Source organism: Chrysochloris asiatica, unplaced genomic scaffold, assembly GCF_000296735.1.
Source record: "Chrysochloris asiatica unplaced genomic scaffold, ChrAsi1.0 scaffold00194, whole genome shotgun sequence".
Taxonomy (NCBI): Eukaryota; Metazoa; Chordata; class Mammalia; order Afrosoricida; family Chrysochloridae; genus Chrysochloris; species Chrysochloris asiatica.
Window position 1 is genome coordinate 2,283,715 of NW_006408712.1, and position 17,720 is coordinate 2,301,434.

At 40.5% G+C, this 17,720-nt stretch overlaps 1 protein-coding gene across 1 annotated transcript in view; it reads right to left on the bottom strand.

Annotated features, from left to right (window-relative positions):
- The window catches only part of TRIM9 (tripartite motif containing 9), a 145,749-nt gene that overhangs the window by 9,183 nt on the left and 118,846 nt on the right, over positions 1–17,720 (bottom strand). The window contains exon 7 of the mRNA XM_006872349.1: positions 13,087–13,225. Coding sequence (XP_006872411.1) covers positions 13,087–13,225 — 139 coding nt within the window. The remainder of the gene's footprint in view (positions 1–13,086; positions 13,226–17,720) is intronic.

Sequence of the window (17,720 nt, forward strand, 5' to 3'; positions counted from 1 at the left end):
ATTTAAGATTCAATGATACAACTAGAACAGTGTTGTTAAACACACCCATTAGATGTCCCCAACCCCACATTCATTTTATTCTTGAGACAATATACATTACAAAGACTGTAACAATATTTCAGTACAGTAAACACAAAGAGAGAAAAGTTCCATAACAAGGCATGTTTGAAAGCTAGTAGTGCACAGAAAAACAATAAGGAACGAAAAAACACAAAGAAAAATGTCATTTTAAAGACAGCTTGAAGTCCCTGCGTCCTTTTTGCACGGTCATGCTGTGGCCTCCTTCATTCCAGGATGTGGGATGAGCAAAAAGAATAAATAAAACAACAATAAAATAAACCTTTGGAAACATGAAATGTATATCGTGTGTATCCATGATTACAATATAGTCCTGAAGAGATCAAATACGCCTGCATCTTAGATCATTTATGATTCTACTTGCTAGACGGAGTTCATTCAAAGTAACACACGTCTAGTTTCCCTGAAATCATCCTAAAGCCCTTTTACCAACTGTGTTGCTGTGAGAAACTTCAGGAGGCCAGACTTTTTGATTAGTAGGATCTTTTGGGAGTTAGTTAAGAGTTTCTAATTCAGTCTATTTTGCCCCCTCCCCTTTGCTAGGCAGGAGAACCAGCCTTGACCACCACCGACTGTCCCAGCAGCGAGCATAGGCTCTTGCAGAAAGTACGTTCACTTTTTGCTCTCTGGTTTGCCTGCTTTATAGGATGCATTCTGCTGTTGGCGTGTTTTTACTTTTATTTTTTCTATCAAGATCTCTTGAGTCTATGTTTAATCAGACCACTCCAGGCTGGATGCACTGATCTAGTCTCCGAGGCACGCTGGTTTCTTGGATACAGCAGGGTTGCAAACCTCCAAACCACTGCCCCGGCCTGCTCTTAGCCTGTGCTAGTGCCGTGCTATGCCACTGCATGTGATGACAGAGCAGGTTATCCATAGTGGTACCAGCTTGTGCAAAAAGAACAACTTCACTCGTCACTTTCCAATGCCATTGTACATCTCAGTGTGCAGCTCAATGGTTTGGTTGTAACACCACATAAACAAGAACGTACAAAGCCCCATCATCCAAGTGCTGGAAGCAGGCCACAAACACAGAGACTAGCTCATCCCTCTCACCACGCACATGGATGGCAAGAACAAAACATGGATTTCAGAGATGCCTTCAAGGCACAGAGATCAAGAGCAAAGGTCAGAGGAGCTCAGCTCACCCGGTGCATTGAGAGATTGTAAAGAAGAATGCAAGCTCAGCTGGTGGGGTGAGGGTCGGAAATCAAAGTAGGATCTCCCCGGGAAGCTGGGTTGTAGATTAAGGGTGGAGGAGAAAGGACTCATTCTACGCAGCGGCAATCTTTCCGAAGGCACTGGAAAAGGGAGGGTCTGTTCTTCTGAATCTGTGTCTAAATGTAAGACGAATGCAAACTAGAGATCAGAAATCTGCTACCTGCCCATGTACTCTTCCCCAAGACCTGCCTGAACAGAGCATCCACACAAAGTCTCATCCACCCCAAGAGGACCAAAACCAACACCATGGGCTGGGAACTCCTTCGCGTGCCAGGATCCAAGACTACAGGATACCACACATATCAAAGGCAGTTTTCATTTCCCCCAACTTTTAAGTAGTAAAAAAGCATTTGGAAAGATTTTTCTTTTAATTAAATATTTTGAATTGAATTTAGAAGCTTTAGAGGTAAATTTTACCTAGTGATGATCCAGAGAATACCTTCCCTGCCCCAACTCCCCACTTCCGTTACCCTAGAAATGGCTGCTGGTGCAATGGTGGTCCCTTAAAAACTTTCTATTTAGGTGGTGGTGATTTTTACACGCTGTTTTCTGTTTTCATATTTTCCACATCTCGTCTAATATATTTTCCCATTTCTAAATAGATCATTATTGATCTTTAAACAAGAAAGGAAACAGAGGGTAGCCTAAGGAAAACAGGGCTAAATTAGTAGTCAGGGAAGGAGGCTTACCTGTATTTCTGAATTATGATCTGACCCCAGAGACCTTACTTGAACATCTCTGGCTCTCTAATAGTAAACAGACAGGGGGCAATGGTGAGGAGTACTGTAGGCAAAAGGTCTATGTATTTTTAGATTGTTAGGAATGGCTCAATTGGGTTTTAGAAGGCTGTATGAGTTTCTCAGCATTACTAAAAAACACTCCTTCCTCTTTCATCAAGCAATAGCTGATTCTATGCAGTGCTGCAGTCTGTTCAGAGATGGATCTTTCACCAATTGTGGTCTTGTTAAAACTCAGTTTAATAGTAACATCCATTTAGGAAATACAGCTGGCACGATGGTGACATTCCATTTCTAAAAAGTACAAAGAAGCTTTCTTTTCATGGAAAAAAGAATTTTCTTTTAGTGATGAGTGGGTGCTTTGGGGAATACTTTTCTGATTTGGTTAGCATGCCCCCTCTTTGTTGAATACACCTTTATCCTATAAAAGGCTATTCTGTGAGTCCTCAAGCAAAACTACCTGAAACATGAACCTACTTGAAATCAAGGGCATTGGTAGGGATTCATTTAAGTCTGTAAAGAGGCAGCCTCATTTTCATATTTGAACTCACAATATTAGAGTTAATTTTTCAGGATTCACACTTATTCATAGAAGAAGTTTTTTTTTGTTTTTGTTTTGTTTTGTTTAAAGAAAAATATAAACCATATCTCAGAGAAAAGGAATTGCTATTTATGGGAACTAAGGTTTGTGTTTTCAATAACACATTCAAATGTATTGGGTGACGTGACATGTATCTGACATTTCTTTGTTCAGAAATGATTTGTGTTATAGTTCTTAAGGCTAAATATTTAGCTTTTTAGCTTAATAGAAAGATTTGAAATACAACAACACAGCATCACATGACAGAGGTTTCATAGGTTTTAGGGAGACAAAATCTTTTCCATAAACTGTTTATGATCATAATTATACTCTTGTTCTTGCCTTGACTTCTTTCCCTTTCTACTGGAAAGGTATAAATATTATACCAATATTTATCTCAGTAAACTATTTTTTTTGTGTGTTAATCTACAAGAAATTTCTTAGAAATGTTAATTTTAACCAGGCAGTGATAATGCATTGTATTGAAAATACTCATTGCTTTAAAAATTAAGGGAAAGAACATATATATATATAGTTGAATTTCAGAATGTACTGAACTCCCAACCAATCATGTGAAAACTGATGAGGAGGTGTGTATTCACTCCAGACCTTGGGGAGTATATACAATCCCATTTTGAAAAGTACTCACCTTTTTCTATTATCATCACCAGGGAGAAGAACTTATAGTCAGTGATGGCACCATTTTGTGGATTGGGAGCTGAAAGCAGCTATGGTTATTCATGACTGCTATGGATTGAATTATGTGTTCCCCTCTCCCACCCAAATATGTGCTGTAAATCCTAACCTCTGTGCCTGTAGTTATAATTCCATTGGGGGAATGGGTTGTCTTTATTATGTTAATGAGACAGGATTAATGTAGGGTGTATTTTGAGTCCATTTATTTTGAGATCTATAAGAGATTAAACAAGTGAGCAGAGCAGAGACATGCCAAGTCATATGCAGAAGCTCAGAAGAAACAAAGATCTTCCTCTGGAGCCAACATGGAGTTGCAGCAAGCCTTCTCCAATAGTTGGCACTCTGAATTCATACACCTAGCTTTCTAAACTGTGAGAGAATTAATCTCTGTTACAGAAGCACTAGTCAACTAAGACATGGTATTAATAACTTGTCATGAAACTAGTTATGATATTTCTTTTTATGTAGATCCATTGTTTCCTGATGGCCCAATTTTTCTTGACTCCTCTCACTCTAGATAGTAAAATAATATCGAGAACATAGTGCTACTTCCTGGTTTAGCCAGATTACACTTAACTCACATTGAGCATAGAAACAACTGCTCAAGTGTGCAATCTGTTTTATAAATGGGATGTCAAAAGGATGTATGTTTGTTTCCATACTTCCCTTTGGAAACACAGCTACTGAGCTACTGAGAAGGCTTCTCAGCCATTTGGATTCTACTGAACACAATAAAAAAGGAATGCTATCCAGGGTGAATATTACTAATGTTAAGTCTATAGATCCAAGACAAACAGCTCCTTATGAGATTTATAATTTTCCATCATGTGTCATCACAAGCAGTGATCCTGTCTGGCCAAAGAGCTTTGCCCAGTGAAAGCAGTTAGCAGGGAGGAACAATGAAAGTCAGAGGATCAGTGGTACAGACTGGTGGTGCCTCTGGGTATATGGATAACTCTAGGATGGGGACTGTATTCATATGGAAATGCATTAAAATAATATTTTCCATAAACTGTCTATGATCATAATTATTTTCTTGTCCTTGCCTAGACTCCTTTCCCTTCCTACTTGGGATGGTTTGATCCTAGTGCTGGCTATTTTAATTATCCTGCGCTGCTGTAACAGAAATCCTACAACTGGATGGCTTTAACAAATAGCAATTTATTTTCTCACAGTTCAGGAGAACCGAAGTTGGACTCAGAGTGCTGGCTCTGTGGATAGGCCCTTGTGTCTTTCCAGCATCTGTAGGCCCAGCATTCCTTGGAGCTGTCTCTGTGTCTTAGCATCAAACTTTCCCTGATTTAGAAGCTTCACAGTATAGGGACTCCTGGATCTTCTTTCTTGGTTGTTGTGTTTAAGTGCTGTTGAGTCAGTTGTGACTCACAGTGACACTGCATAGGGTTTCCAAGGAGTGGCTAGTGTGTTTGAACCACCAACTTTGAGGTGGAGTGTTTATTCTAGGGTGCCACACCAGGACTCCTTGGTGGTAGTAGGTCCCTTATCTGCTCACGTATCTCTCCTTCAGTCTCCTATTAGTTAAAAAGTGTTGCATGCTACACCCCTGAGAAACTCCCTTACTGGATCTTACCTTTAATCCTCTTATTAGTTTATCACATGAGATCACATTATGGGAGATCTTTACATAACTATCAAACCACTGAGAATCGTGGTCCAGCCAAGCTGACACACATACTGGGGGACAGAAGTTAATCCATGGCAACAGTAAAACTGCTTTTACTTAGAAGAAGCAACCAGGAACTATAAATGCAAAAGACAGACTGAATTATTTACTGACTTTTGGGTTTGAGGATGAAAAGGAATAGGTAGGTAGGTAGTCTAATTTGTTTGACTCACTATGTAGTTCTTTCATCTGTTCGTCTAGCTAACACTTATTGAATAGTTACCATGTGCTCTGGTAGCGTACTGGTTACAAACTGGGCTGTGAACTGCAAGGTCAGCAGTTTGAAACTACCAGCTGTTCCACGGGAGAAAGATGAGACTTTCTGCTCCCATAAAGATTTACAGCCTTGGAAACCCTGTACAGGGTCGCTATGAGTCAGAACCGACTCCACAGCACATAACAACAACAACCATGTGCTAGACATTACAATAGAATTGAGAAGTTGGAAAACATTAAGCTGACCATAAGAAAAACATAATCAGAGAAAATCTGTGTCTTATCTTACTGATTGGTTTTAACTTCTGTAGGTGAAATTTCCTGCCCGATCCCAACATATACAGTATCTGAAAGATTCCTGGTGAATATTGTAAAATATTTTGAAAATGTGAACTGTAGTCTCTAGGGTGTTAATTTTGGATTCAATGAAGGAAAGCAAGTTGGCAGTTGTTTCTAATGACAGTGTACACTCATACTATGTGTCCTGGTAGAAGTGTTGGTTGTTTCCCTGTCTGGTAATGAACAATTTCATAAGTTAAGTAGTCTGTGGGCCCCTGTCCAACAATGGTTGCAATTCAAAGTACAATAAAGCAAAAGATATGCTATTTAGAATCGTACAAGTCATGGTACAGATGAGTTTCAGCTCAATTATAAAGCAGCTGTAAAACGAATTTGCTTTTGTTGAAAAGAGTAAGAAGAGACAAAGAAATGAGTGGAGAAGGAAGCTGAGTTTCCTTACATGATCTAATAAGCAGCCAAAGTCACAATTATGTCCAACTGGTATATAATTTTCAACAAGAGGTGGTATTTTAAGCTTTCTAAAGTGTGGCATTAATTGCAGTTGTAAAGTGAGAAACAAATCTGTTTTGAAAACCTCTTTTGAAAAGAAGCCTCCCCTCAAGTCTTCCTCTCCACATTAGAGCACTGTGACATTCTTTCGGTGGAACTACCACTGGAAGAACTGAAAATTCCTATATTTCAAATAGATACTAAGCATTCCAGAGGACTAGACTCGTCCCCTGCATGTCATCTGCTAACTATATTCCTCAGAACTAAAAATAAGGTTCTGGGTCCAATTCAGTCCTATGGAAATACTCAGAAAATTCTGTGGTGTACCATGTATCTTATCAAAACTACAAGGAACAAAGCATCCTTGTCTTCTGACTTATGCAAAATTTGATGAAATTTGATCAGCTTGACTTAACGTACCTTGAAGAACTTGGTTTTTGAAAACACATATTCTTCTCACTAAATAATTTGGAGAGAGACTCTAAAGGAAAAGCATGGCAGAAGGAGGCATAGAAAACATTATTAGCTATTTCCTACAAATGTGAAAATTTCAGTGTCGCTGTTAGCACTTTAAGACTCACTAAGACCCTTAGAGGAGGCAGGGGCATATCTACTGCTTGTGTACAGCATTTTTTGAAACAGTTATCCCTTTCAGCAGTAAATTTTGAAGAGAAGCTAGCCACAAGGAAAACCAGAGGGCAATTGGCAAGAACATAGAGGTCATCTGGATAAGATAAGGAAACTGAAGTCCAGATGCTAAGGGACATATCCAAGTCACCTTTTCAGGTGTGATAGGACAGGATTGGAACCCAAGTAGGACCAATTCTTACTGGGTAAAACAAAGCCATTGCTGCTATTTGGTGCTCTGAAAATATGTAAAAGGGACAGTTCATGCCACAGGCCCTGGGACACCTATCCAGTGCCCTCAAGAATAACCAAGGTTCATTTGTTGTTGTTAAGTGCAGTTGAGTTGGTTCTGACTCACAGTGACCCTGTCTAGGGTTTCCAAGGAGCATCTGGTGAGTCTGAACCACTGACCTTCTTATTAACAGTCCAGTGCTTATCCTACAGCACCACACCAGAACTCCAGGGTTTGTTCAGCTGAACCAATATCATCCCCTACATCCAGTACTATAAAGATAAATCTTTTCTTCTCTAAATAGGGTAGTTCAATGGACTGTTGTAATTAATGAGTGAAAGACAAACACGTCCCCACGTCCACTTTGAAATTTTGGCTCACTGGGGGTAGATGAAAAGAAGCTCTGGTGGTGCAGTGGTTAAGCACTCAGCTGCCAACGGAAAGATTGGTGGTTCAAACCCACCAACCACTCTGTGCAAATCATGTGGTGGTTTGCTTCTGTAAAGATTACAGTCTTGGAAACTCTATGGGGCAGTTCTACTCTGTCCTTAGGGACCCTGTGGGTCAGCAATGATTCAATAGCAATAGGTTTTAGAGGGTAGTTGTGAAATGTTGCTTATTATCATTCCTCCTCACCAGGGTACACTTTATCTGAGGCTCTCAGTGCATCAGAGTTCAAGTGTACAATGCTTTTGTATCAGAATCATGAAAATAAATATCTGCAAAGAGGTTTTGGACAGTAAACGAGGGATCTAAGGACAGTGAGCACTCACAGAAATGAAAGCATACATCTATATTCTGCCTGCATCATTTAAATAGTCACTGGGTGGGTAACTCCCATTATTTTTCATTGGAAGGGGCAGACTGACGCTATGAGTTTAAAAGAGGAAAAAGTCATTTGAATCTTTATGCGTAACACTTTCCATGCCACCATTTCAGAAAGCAATTTCTAAGATGCCTTCTTAGGAATCCTAACCAATTTACTGCTATTAGATAAAACAAACCTGAGAAGTGTTGGGGGATATCCATGGTGATCGTATAACTAAAATCATGGTGATTAACAGTAATGTTTCCTTACATACCCTGGCTACCTGTTTTCTGGGAGTGGTGGAGTTCATGGCCATATCTAATCTGGTTCTTCAATGATTACTGATTAGCTTTTCCCCACTTTTCCTCACAGTGGAGATTTGGAGGGCTGGAGAGCTTCTGTGAATAAATATTTCTGTGATTTCAACCAAATCATGGCTCCAAATCCTGGACTTCATTTACTAATGGCCTTCAAGGTCCTCACAGCTGGGACATGGCTATTCCTTTTGTTTTCCCCCAAACAAGAGAACTCCATTTATACCAGTTGAAGGGATGGGCCTCTCTAGGTGAGCTAGCTGGTCAGAGGTGGAGTGGGATGGGGATGTAGAGATGGAGAAAATGCAAAAACCTGAAAAGAGGCACAGGACTGAAGGAGGAGTCTGGTAAAGCCATTTGAACTGCAAGGTTGGCAGTTCAAGCTCACCCGTCGCTCCTCAGAAACCCTATACAGGGTCCCCATGGGTCAGAACCGACTCACCAGCACTTAACAACACCAACAACAATACAGCTTCTTAAAGAAGAGATGTTACTTTAAAAAAATAAAACTATAACATGACTCTGGCTGGGGTTTCTGGATAAGCATATGAGGCAACAACATGATGATGCCCCAGTTTGAGAAGATGTTTTCAGAAACCTAGTAGAGAGGCTTAGGCTAGTTCCCCCTCTCTTTCCATTTGGCTGAGTACAAGTAGCATGTTCTCATGGCAGTACCAGAGTGCACTGGGGTGGGCATTGAAGGATGAAAGGCTCAGATCTACCATGTGACTTACCCTCTCAGAAAGTCAGTTCTCCCATCTTTAAAGTAGAATAATAACAGTAATAATAACAGGAGTGGTAGGAAGAATAATGACCCCCCTCCACCAGAAGATGTCCATGTTTTCATCCCTGAAATATGTGAATATGTTATCTGACATGGCAAAAATAACTCTTCAGATGTGATTAAAGATTTTGAGATGGGGAGATTTTTCTGGATTGAGTGGTCCAGGGAAATTCCATGAATTTTTATAAAAGGCAGGCAGCAGGGTTAGAGTCAAAGAGAGGTTAGAAGTTGCTACACAGCTGGCTTTGAAGATGGGGAAAGAGGTTACAAGTCAAGAATGCAGACAGGTTCTAGAAGCAGGGAAAGGTTGTTGTTATGTTCAGTTGAGTTGGTGATGACTCATAGCAACCCTACAACTAACCCTATATAGGATTTCCAAGGAGCAGCTGGTAAGAGAATAGATTCTCCCCTAGAGTCTCCAGACGGAACCTAGCACTGCTAATACCTTAGTTTTAACTCAGGGAAGCCCATTTTTGATTTCTGACTCTCAGACTGTAAGATAAGAAATAAACTGGTATTGTTTTAAGCCACTAAGATTGTGGCAATTTCTTGTAGCAGAAGTAGGAAACTGATACATATGGTGAACCTGGAATGGTGCAGCAATAGAACAGAGAAGGGTTTAGGCATCTGCACTGGGTTGTTGTTGTTAAGTGCTGTTGAGTCAGTTCCGACCCATAGCGACCCTGTACAGGGTCTCCAAGGAGCGGTGAGTTAGCTTGAACCAACCTTGTGGTTCAAAGCGACTTTGCAGTCCAGCGCTTTAACCCACAGCACCAATATGGAGTTGGAAGTCTGTGCAGTTGTCAGGATGAACAGAAAAAAGCACCCATTAAACAAAACAAAAAACCAGAATGGACTGTTTTTATATATTTCCTAAACTAGATTTCAGTTTCCTAAAAATATTTGCTGACTCTCTCCTGTTACTGTCATTTTTCATAAGTTTGATGAATAATGACACAAAATGAGTGGAGCTAATTCTAAATTTTTTTTTTTTTTAGCTTATTCCACACTAAAGCTTTCAGAAATATAGCCAATACCTCATAACCAAGGGTTACAGAGGACAGACGACTTTTAAGGATTTTATATAGAAATCTTTCTAAAATGCACTATATATTTTATAGCCTCTTTTATCAGACAAATTGTCACGGAATGCTTTTTTTGCAGGGATGAGCGATGGGGGGTATAGAAATTTCTCTAGTTACCTTCCAGGCTCTATGCTGCTGAGAGCCCTACTTAAGTCCCCCTCTTCCCTTCCTATATGATGCTTCCATTCTGTTGTAGACTTGGCAAATGAATCAATGAGCTGAGTGGAATTGTGGAAAAACTAACAATAAGTGGAGCTGTGTGTGACCAAGTGTTCTGCTATGAGGAAAGCACATGAGCTTCAATGCATGGACTTGGTGACTTCAATTTTTTTTGGCTGTTCAGTGATCTCTGTTGCTTCTTTCCTGGTTATAAGATAGCTCTCTGGATTCTAGGGTGGATATCTTAGTTCTAGAGCAGTGAAGTGGTACCATAGTTTTTAGGTGCTCTGAGTAAGGTGCCATGAGTTTCAGGATGAAGGAGTCAAGCTCATAAGAGGCTGTGCCTTATACATTTCTGTCACTCTGTGCCAAGCACAGGGCCTGATAAAGTTGAGGTGCTCACTTAATGTTTCTGAATGAATGAAAAGGCTTCCTATTCATGGTCAAGGCAAATGTTTGACCTTTTTGCCTTGCATACAGCTTTGGTCTTGTACCCAGCTATTCCCTCTCCTTGGAATTATTTCTCTTTCTCTTCTCTGGGAAACCTTCACAGCTCCTTTAGGTCATGTTGGTTTTGCCTGCATTCTGTGTAACAGAATGTTTCTTGCTAGCCTCTACTTCCAACACCCTATGAGGAACAAAAAGCTAGTAGAAACATTCCATTATCTTTGAATTCCATTTGTCCATGAACATTTTTTGAAGTTCCCGCCTATTGTAATGGTTTATTTAATATTCTGTCACCCTTTAACTCTTGCTAAGAAGAAAGTAAAAGATTGTGTTACAGTAGAAGGCCAAAACAAATGATCCCACCATTGCTAATGGCTACAATAAAAACATAATCTCCAAAGCAAACCTTTCCCAAAATGGCAGAAGTCAGACAAATACAAGATAAGTATAGTTAAAGTATCAAAACTCTGTTAATAGCATTTGTTTCTTCACTGATTTCTCGATAACACAGAAAGATAATTCTTCAGTTCTATAAACATTGTCTTGTAACAGACCAAATATTGAAAAATAAGCTAACCATTGTATATCTATTGTTCTTGCGTTCTAAATCTTGTCTTACTGTATAAATTAGAATAAGGAGAAACAATAGAACAAACCAAAGTTATGGAGAAAGTATGTGTGTGAACTTTATTTCATTATGAGAAATCACTTCTGTGCAATAACAGAGATATATCTACACGATGTTAAGGTTTGTTTTTTTTTGTATTCAGATACATACCTTATATTTGTACACAATATATAAAATTCATGGAGGAAATGAATTTCTACAGTACAGTTTCTTTGTTGGAAGAGGACTTGTTCCATTAGTTTCATTTAGAAAATGACACCCAGTTCTGTGACTGTGGTACCAAGGATCGCAGCTTCAATCCTACAATTTGTTAAATTAGACACCATAATCTTACGCACATTAAAAGACACTGAGAGACTACATCCTCCTGCAGGATGAAAAGAGAGACATAAATGTTCAAGCTGCTATGCTAAGAACTGATATTAACAGAACACTGGGATTTCTGTGAATCTGTTATTATGAATAGAAATAGTTTTCCTGTAGGTCTGATGACACATGTTAACAACATTGCTGTAAAGTATCTGCCTGCTCTTATGGCATTCACTTCACTTTTCAATCAAACTGCTTTGTACATACATGTGGATTGATGCTACTGCCATCAAAGGGCCTTCCGTACTGATCTAGGAAACTCAGAGGAATTTAACATGTAGCATGGCATTTGGGGAAGGAGTCATCTCCCACACTGGTAGATCAGCTCAGAGAGAAGAAGATACAATGATAATAATGAAGGAGAGGCTGTAGTTATGGTGTCACTGTAACCCAAATGGAAATAGATCACATGGGCATGTATTCCACAAATCTGTCTTTTTGAATAACATCACTCTTGGAGTTACACCTGCTCCTCAAAGCACCATTTTCACAGCCAAAGGCCTGCTAACCTCTCTGTGGGAGTCTACATTGTGCTTGTTTTTAACCATGTGAACCATTTTAGGGGTGGTTGGCACATGCTGAGGTGTGTGGTGAGTAGGGAAAAATACCACTAGTTCTTTTAGTTAACATTTTGAATGTGAACAAAATCAACATCATCATTTCTACAGAAGGAGGTTATGGAGAATGCCAGTGGGGAAGGCGTGACATCTGTAATTAAGGTGACACCTGGAAGGTCTGAAAATATTTGGCACCAGCCACAAATACCTATTCACAGTTTAATTTCATGTGTTGCTCTTCAAATAAAACTGTTAAAAGCCTTAGAGGTTATACCTGGCCATCAAATTCAAGTCCCTCTTCTAAGACAGATAACTTGTCTCTGATGACCAACATATTTACAGTATAGCCAGGAAGTGAAAGTTATCTAGAGATTAATCTTGTACAGTGGCCCTTGGCAACCTAACAATCTCTAGAGGGACTGGCAAAGATGAACATGGCGAGGTAATGCAGAGTTGCCGGTCTCTTCCTGTTTGGTGCCCACAAGATGTCTCAGTCCTGGTGCTGACGACCTGGGCTTTGGGCATGAAATAGAAGTGGTCCATGCTGGATGAGCCTAGAGTGGCCAACAGGCCCTCTCTGAACAGCTCTAATACCCCATACCCATTTGAAACATGTTCAGTCACACAAATCCATAATTGGAGAGAACCTAGGTCCCACCCTCAGTAGCCAACAAGTACTACAAGGCAATTTAGAATCATCTGGGCAAAACGGGCAAATGATATGAATGGGTGGAGAATGGGAGCCTGCTCTAGAGCCTAGATTTATTTGTCTCACACACCGGGGGCACATTCAGGGCTTCGTTTTCAGTTTCTTCCACTGCAGTTTATTTAGAGTGTTATCAAAGGAAGCAGATGGGTCAAGTCATGTGAACTGCCGATGTGGACTCTTTGGTTTGATCACATCCACATCCCATGGGGTTTCTAAAGGCTGGAGAGGAACAGCGGCTCTGTGCCAGACTGCAGAGCAAGTCACAGAACATGTCAATAATGTGGGAGTGGTGGGGGTACCTCCGGACTTGCCAGCCAGTTTAGATGCCACGCAGTTCTCGCTCTGAGGGGTATTGCTGAAGGGTCTTACCCTCAGACGTTTGGAGGACCAGCGTCTTGCTGTATGGGCTGACTCCTGTTTTGTTGAAGGCCTTGACCCGAGCGTTGTATGTGCTATTGAAGTGAAGACCATCCACAGTGCACATTGTCTCCTTTCCAACATACACTTCCTGAGGATCAACAAACAACAGGTTACCACTAAAAATGAACCTTTGTGAGGGGCAAAGGAAGCAGTAGTGCTGAATTTTTAGGAGCCAGAGTTTTGGCATCTGCCTAATCTGGATTAGAAACCTGTGAGGTATTGGACCAATTGATCTACCTCTTTTAGCCTCATGTCCTTCTTTGTAAAATGGGGATGAGAATACCTATCTCATAAGGTTGTTATGAGGATTTCATAAGGTCTTATCTGCAATTTGGTTAGAATAGTGCCTTGCATTTTGCAGAACCTAGCAGTTTAATGAAAATTTGCTATTAGCAGCAGTTGTTGCTATTAAGTGTCAATGAGTCAGTGCAAATTCATAGTAACCCTTGTATATGGTTTCCAAGGAACAACTTGTGGATTTGAACCACCAACCTTGTTGTTATCCTACACTGCCACATCTGGATTAGACACTAGGGCTCAAAAAACTAAGTAACGAGTCCTTAAGGTTAGGATATTGCTTACCATTATTGTTGTTGTTAACTGCCATTGAGTCGATACTGACTCATAGAGACTCCATGTAGGGTGTCTGAGGAGTGGCTGGGGAGCTTGAACCACCGACCTTTCGATTAGCAGTCTAGTGCTTATCCTACAGTGCTATACCATGACCTATTATTAATTAGGCACTTATTATATTAAGCACTTATATAATAAATACAAATATATGTGTTATTGGAAATCCTATACAGGGTTGCTGTGAGTCAGAACCTACTCCACGGCACATAACAACAACAATATATATTTATTATATAGTTCAGTATATTATACCTACTCAAGTCTTTATCAGTATGGTTTGTAAAAAGTGTGTGAATATTGAGGGTGGACTCTATGCTGTTCATAAGTCCATTGCTAGCCTTCAGGAACTGTTACAAATACTACATTCCAAACTCATAGGAGTGTAGGTAGGCTTTCGTTACAGTACAGTGGGAAGGGAAGGAAAATAAGATTTCAAAGGCTAAAAATAAATCTTCGTATAATGGATCCTTAACATAGGCTAGGTATTTGCCTCCCTCATCAGCTGGGCACTTTGCAAAATTATGCTGATGTAATGAGTAAAAATAATTTACATTAAAAATACAGCCTTAAAATAATAAGTCTTTGGTGGGATGCGAAGAAGATTGGTGTCTAATGTTGCCTAGGTTCTCTACTACTGTTTTTGTTGTTGTTATGTGCCGTGGAGTTGATTCCGACTCATAGCGACCCTGTACAGGGTTTCTGAGGCTGTAAATCTTTACGGGAGCAGAAAGCCTCATCTTTCTCTCGCAGAACAGCTGGTAGTTTCGAACTGCTGACCTTGCAGTTCGCAGCCCGATTCGTAACCACTACGCTACCAGAGCTCCTTTCTGCTACTGTAGCAACAAGAAAAATCTGAATATTTTGGTCTCTCATTCAGCACATCACAAACTTTAATATGCAAATGAGTCACTCAAAGATCTTGTGAAAAAATGCAGTGTCTGATCCAGTAAGTTCCTGGTGGGGGATCAGAGATTTTTTATTTTTAATAAGCTCCCAGGTAAAACAAGGTACAACCTAGAGATGCTGAATGTAAGTAGTCTCTTGAGTGGGAACTTTGTGGAGTGGTTATACCTTCTCATGGTGGCCTGTGGGATAAGGAACACAGATGGAGAGAGCCATGGGTTGATTAGGAAGGTTTCAAGGACTTCTTTAATGTGATTGTGGCCAATAAGAATGGAGGCACCAGAAGATGCTAAGCTTCTGAGCCAGATACCTGGGAGAAAGGACAATTGGAATGGAGAAGATGCAGAACTAAATTCTACAAGAAGATTATGAGTTTTAAAGCCTGATGAGTTTAAGGCACTTTCAGGGTGTACAAGTGGAAATTTCTAGCCAACAGATGGAAATGTAGGCCTAACTCTCATGAGAGACGAATGTGTGTGTGAGGGAAAAACTGGAGAGTCACCAGCAACCAGGTGGGCATGCAAACAGGGAAGTATATGAAACTTTTCAACAGCCAGAGAAGAAGGCCATATGCAGGTGGATGCCTGGAAGATTGCCATTAGGTAGTCATAGGTATAAGTAGAGGCAAATTTGTTGATTTATTTAGAGAATCAGGAAAGGAAAATTTGTTTCATGGAGAAAAAAAAAATAACATAAAGGAAAAAGAAAAGTTATAAAAACAAAATAAGACTGGAAAAGGCTGCCAAATAAGGGGTGAGAAGTTAATGAATAGAAGGGTTTTTTTCTCTGCACATGTGCACATATATGCACACATGTATACACACAGAGTATAAAAGAAATGAATCTTAGGAGCCCTTTTTGGAAAGGTGGAAACTTGATTTTGTCTCTATAGCTGTATGTGGGGTTTCCCTTTCAAAAGAGAACTGGCAGACATGAACAGACACTTCACCAAGGAGGAGATCCGGGCAGCCAACAAACATGAAGAAATGTGCATGATAACTAGCCATCAGAGGGATGCAAATCAAAACAACAATGAGATATCATCTCACACCAGCAATAACAGCAAAGATCAAACAAGTAGAGGACAATAAATGCTGGTGAGAATGCGGAGACACTGGGACCCTCCTACATTGTTGGTGGGATTACAAAATGGTCCAACCTCTCTGGAAAGCAATATGACACTTCCTCAGAAGGAGGGAAATAGAAATAGCTTATGACCCAGCAATTTCTCTACTTGGTATTTACCCACAAGAAATTCAAGCCATAACATGAGTAGATATGTGCACACCTATGTTCATAGCAGTACTATTTACAATAGCAAAAAGATGGAGAAAGCCAAAGTGCCCATCAACCGAAGAATGGACAAACAAACTGGGTATAAACACACAATGGAATATTATGCTACCTTGAAGAATAACAAGGAAACTGCAAGCCACCACATAACATGGATAAAACTTGAGGACATTATACTGAGTGAAATTAGTCACAAAAAGAGAAATTCTGCATAGGGCCATTATTGAAAAATATTAAGAAAAAGAATCTACCCTACCCTAAAAGGGAAAAAAAAAAAAAAAAAGTACATATTTGCTGATCACCAGGGTGTATAGGATGAGAGAAGGGGAGGGAGAGAAAGATGGAACACAGGGTAGGGAATAGATACAGGATAGCTTGGGTGCTGGGGGTGGAGGGAGTAATACACAAGAAGGGGGAGGGGAATGGACAAACAAGACTGATGGGAGAACAGTTAGCATGGGCTAAGTGGGACAGAGGTAAATAATGCTGTATGCACAACCTTGGAACAACCGGGCTCCAGGATACAGGGATTGAGGCATGGTTTGAATGGGTAAAAGAGGGGAAATAATGTTAAGATGCTTGGCTGTCTTTTGAATCTTGGTTTCCCTTGCATACCATTGTAAAATAGATACTTGAGGAGGAGAGAAAGGAATAGCCAGAAACATCACAATAGAAAGTGTGTAAGTCTGTCTGCAGCCTATAACTGATTGGAATACATTAAAGGGAGCTAGAACTTGCCCAGTTAAAGAGGCTCCCTGTGGAGCTTTTGCATTGCAGAAGACCATAGGTAGAATCCTGAACCCCACCCAGAATCCTCTGAGGTGGGAAATTTCCACTAGAAAGGACAAGTAGACCCTGCCTGGAGTGGCTAGAAGAACAGAAGATACTTGTTGAAAGAAAGACCTGAAGGAAAAATCAAAAACTCTAATAGCAATCTGATTGACTATTATAAGAGCAAGCAAGCTGTTCACCTGGGAGCCATCAAGGCAAGTGGTAGGGTCCCCTTAGAGAAAACCCTCTTCCAAAACTAAGACTCAAGGGGAATACACGAGCAGGCATGTGACCACATTGAAGTAAGGAAAAAACAGCAATGAAGTTGTGAGCTAAGTCCAACTTCATTCAATAGACCCTGGTGAACACGGGTGGAGACCTGGTTGGCCAGCAGTATGAAAAGGCCTGGGGACTCCTGGCCCCAGTGACAGTGGCATGGCCACAGAGGACTAGGGTGGAGAGTGAAGCATCCAGTTGATATAAAGTGAGGGAAAATGCACAAGAACACCCATACTTGCAGATAGTACCCACTTGACTTCATTGGCTGGATGATCAGAACTCAACTAGAAGAAAGAAGAGGGAAAAAAAAAGAGTAATATGCTACAATTGGATGAACTTGACCTATACTTATTGGATGCTGTTGTTATTAAGCACCATGGAGTCGGTTCTGACTCATAGTGACCCTACACAGGGTTTCCAAGGCTGCAAATCTTTACGGGAGCAGAAAGCCTCATCTTTCTCCCATGGAATAGCTGGTAGTTTCGAACTGCCGACCTTGAGGTTAGCAGCCTGATTCATAACCACTACGCTATAGGAGCTCAAAATAGGGAACTAATCTGTATAGCGAGGGTCATTCCCACCCCCTTGGCACACAGGGTTGACAGGGATGGGCAATTTAGACATTGGCTACCCAAATTGGGGGGGGGGAGGAGCTACAAAGGCAAGAAATGATGGGTTTACAAGCTTTCAAAAGGGAGTCTAGT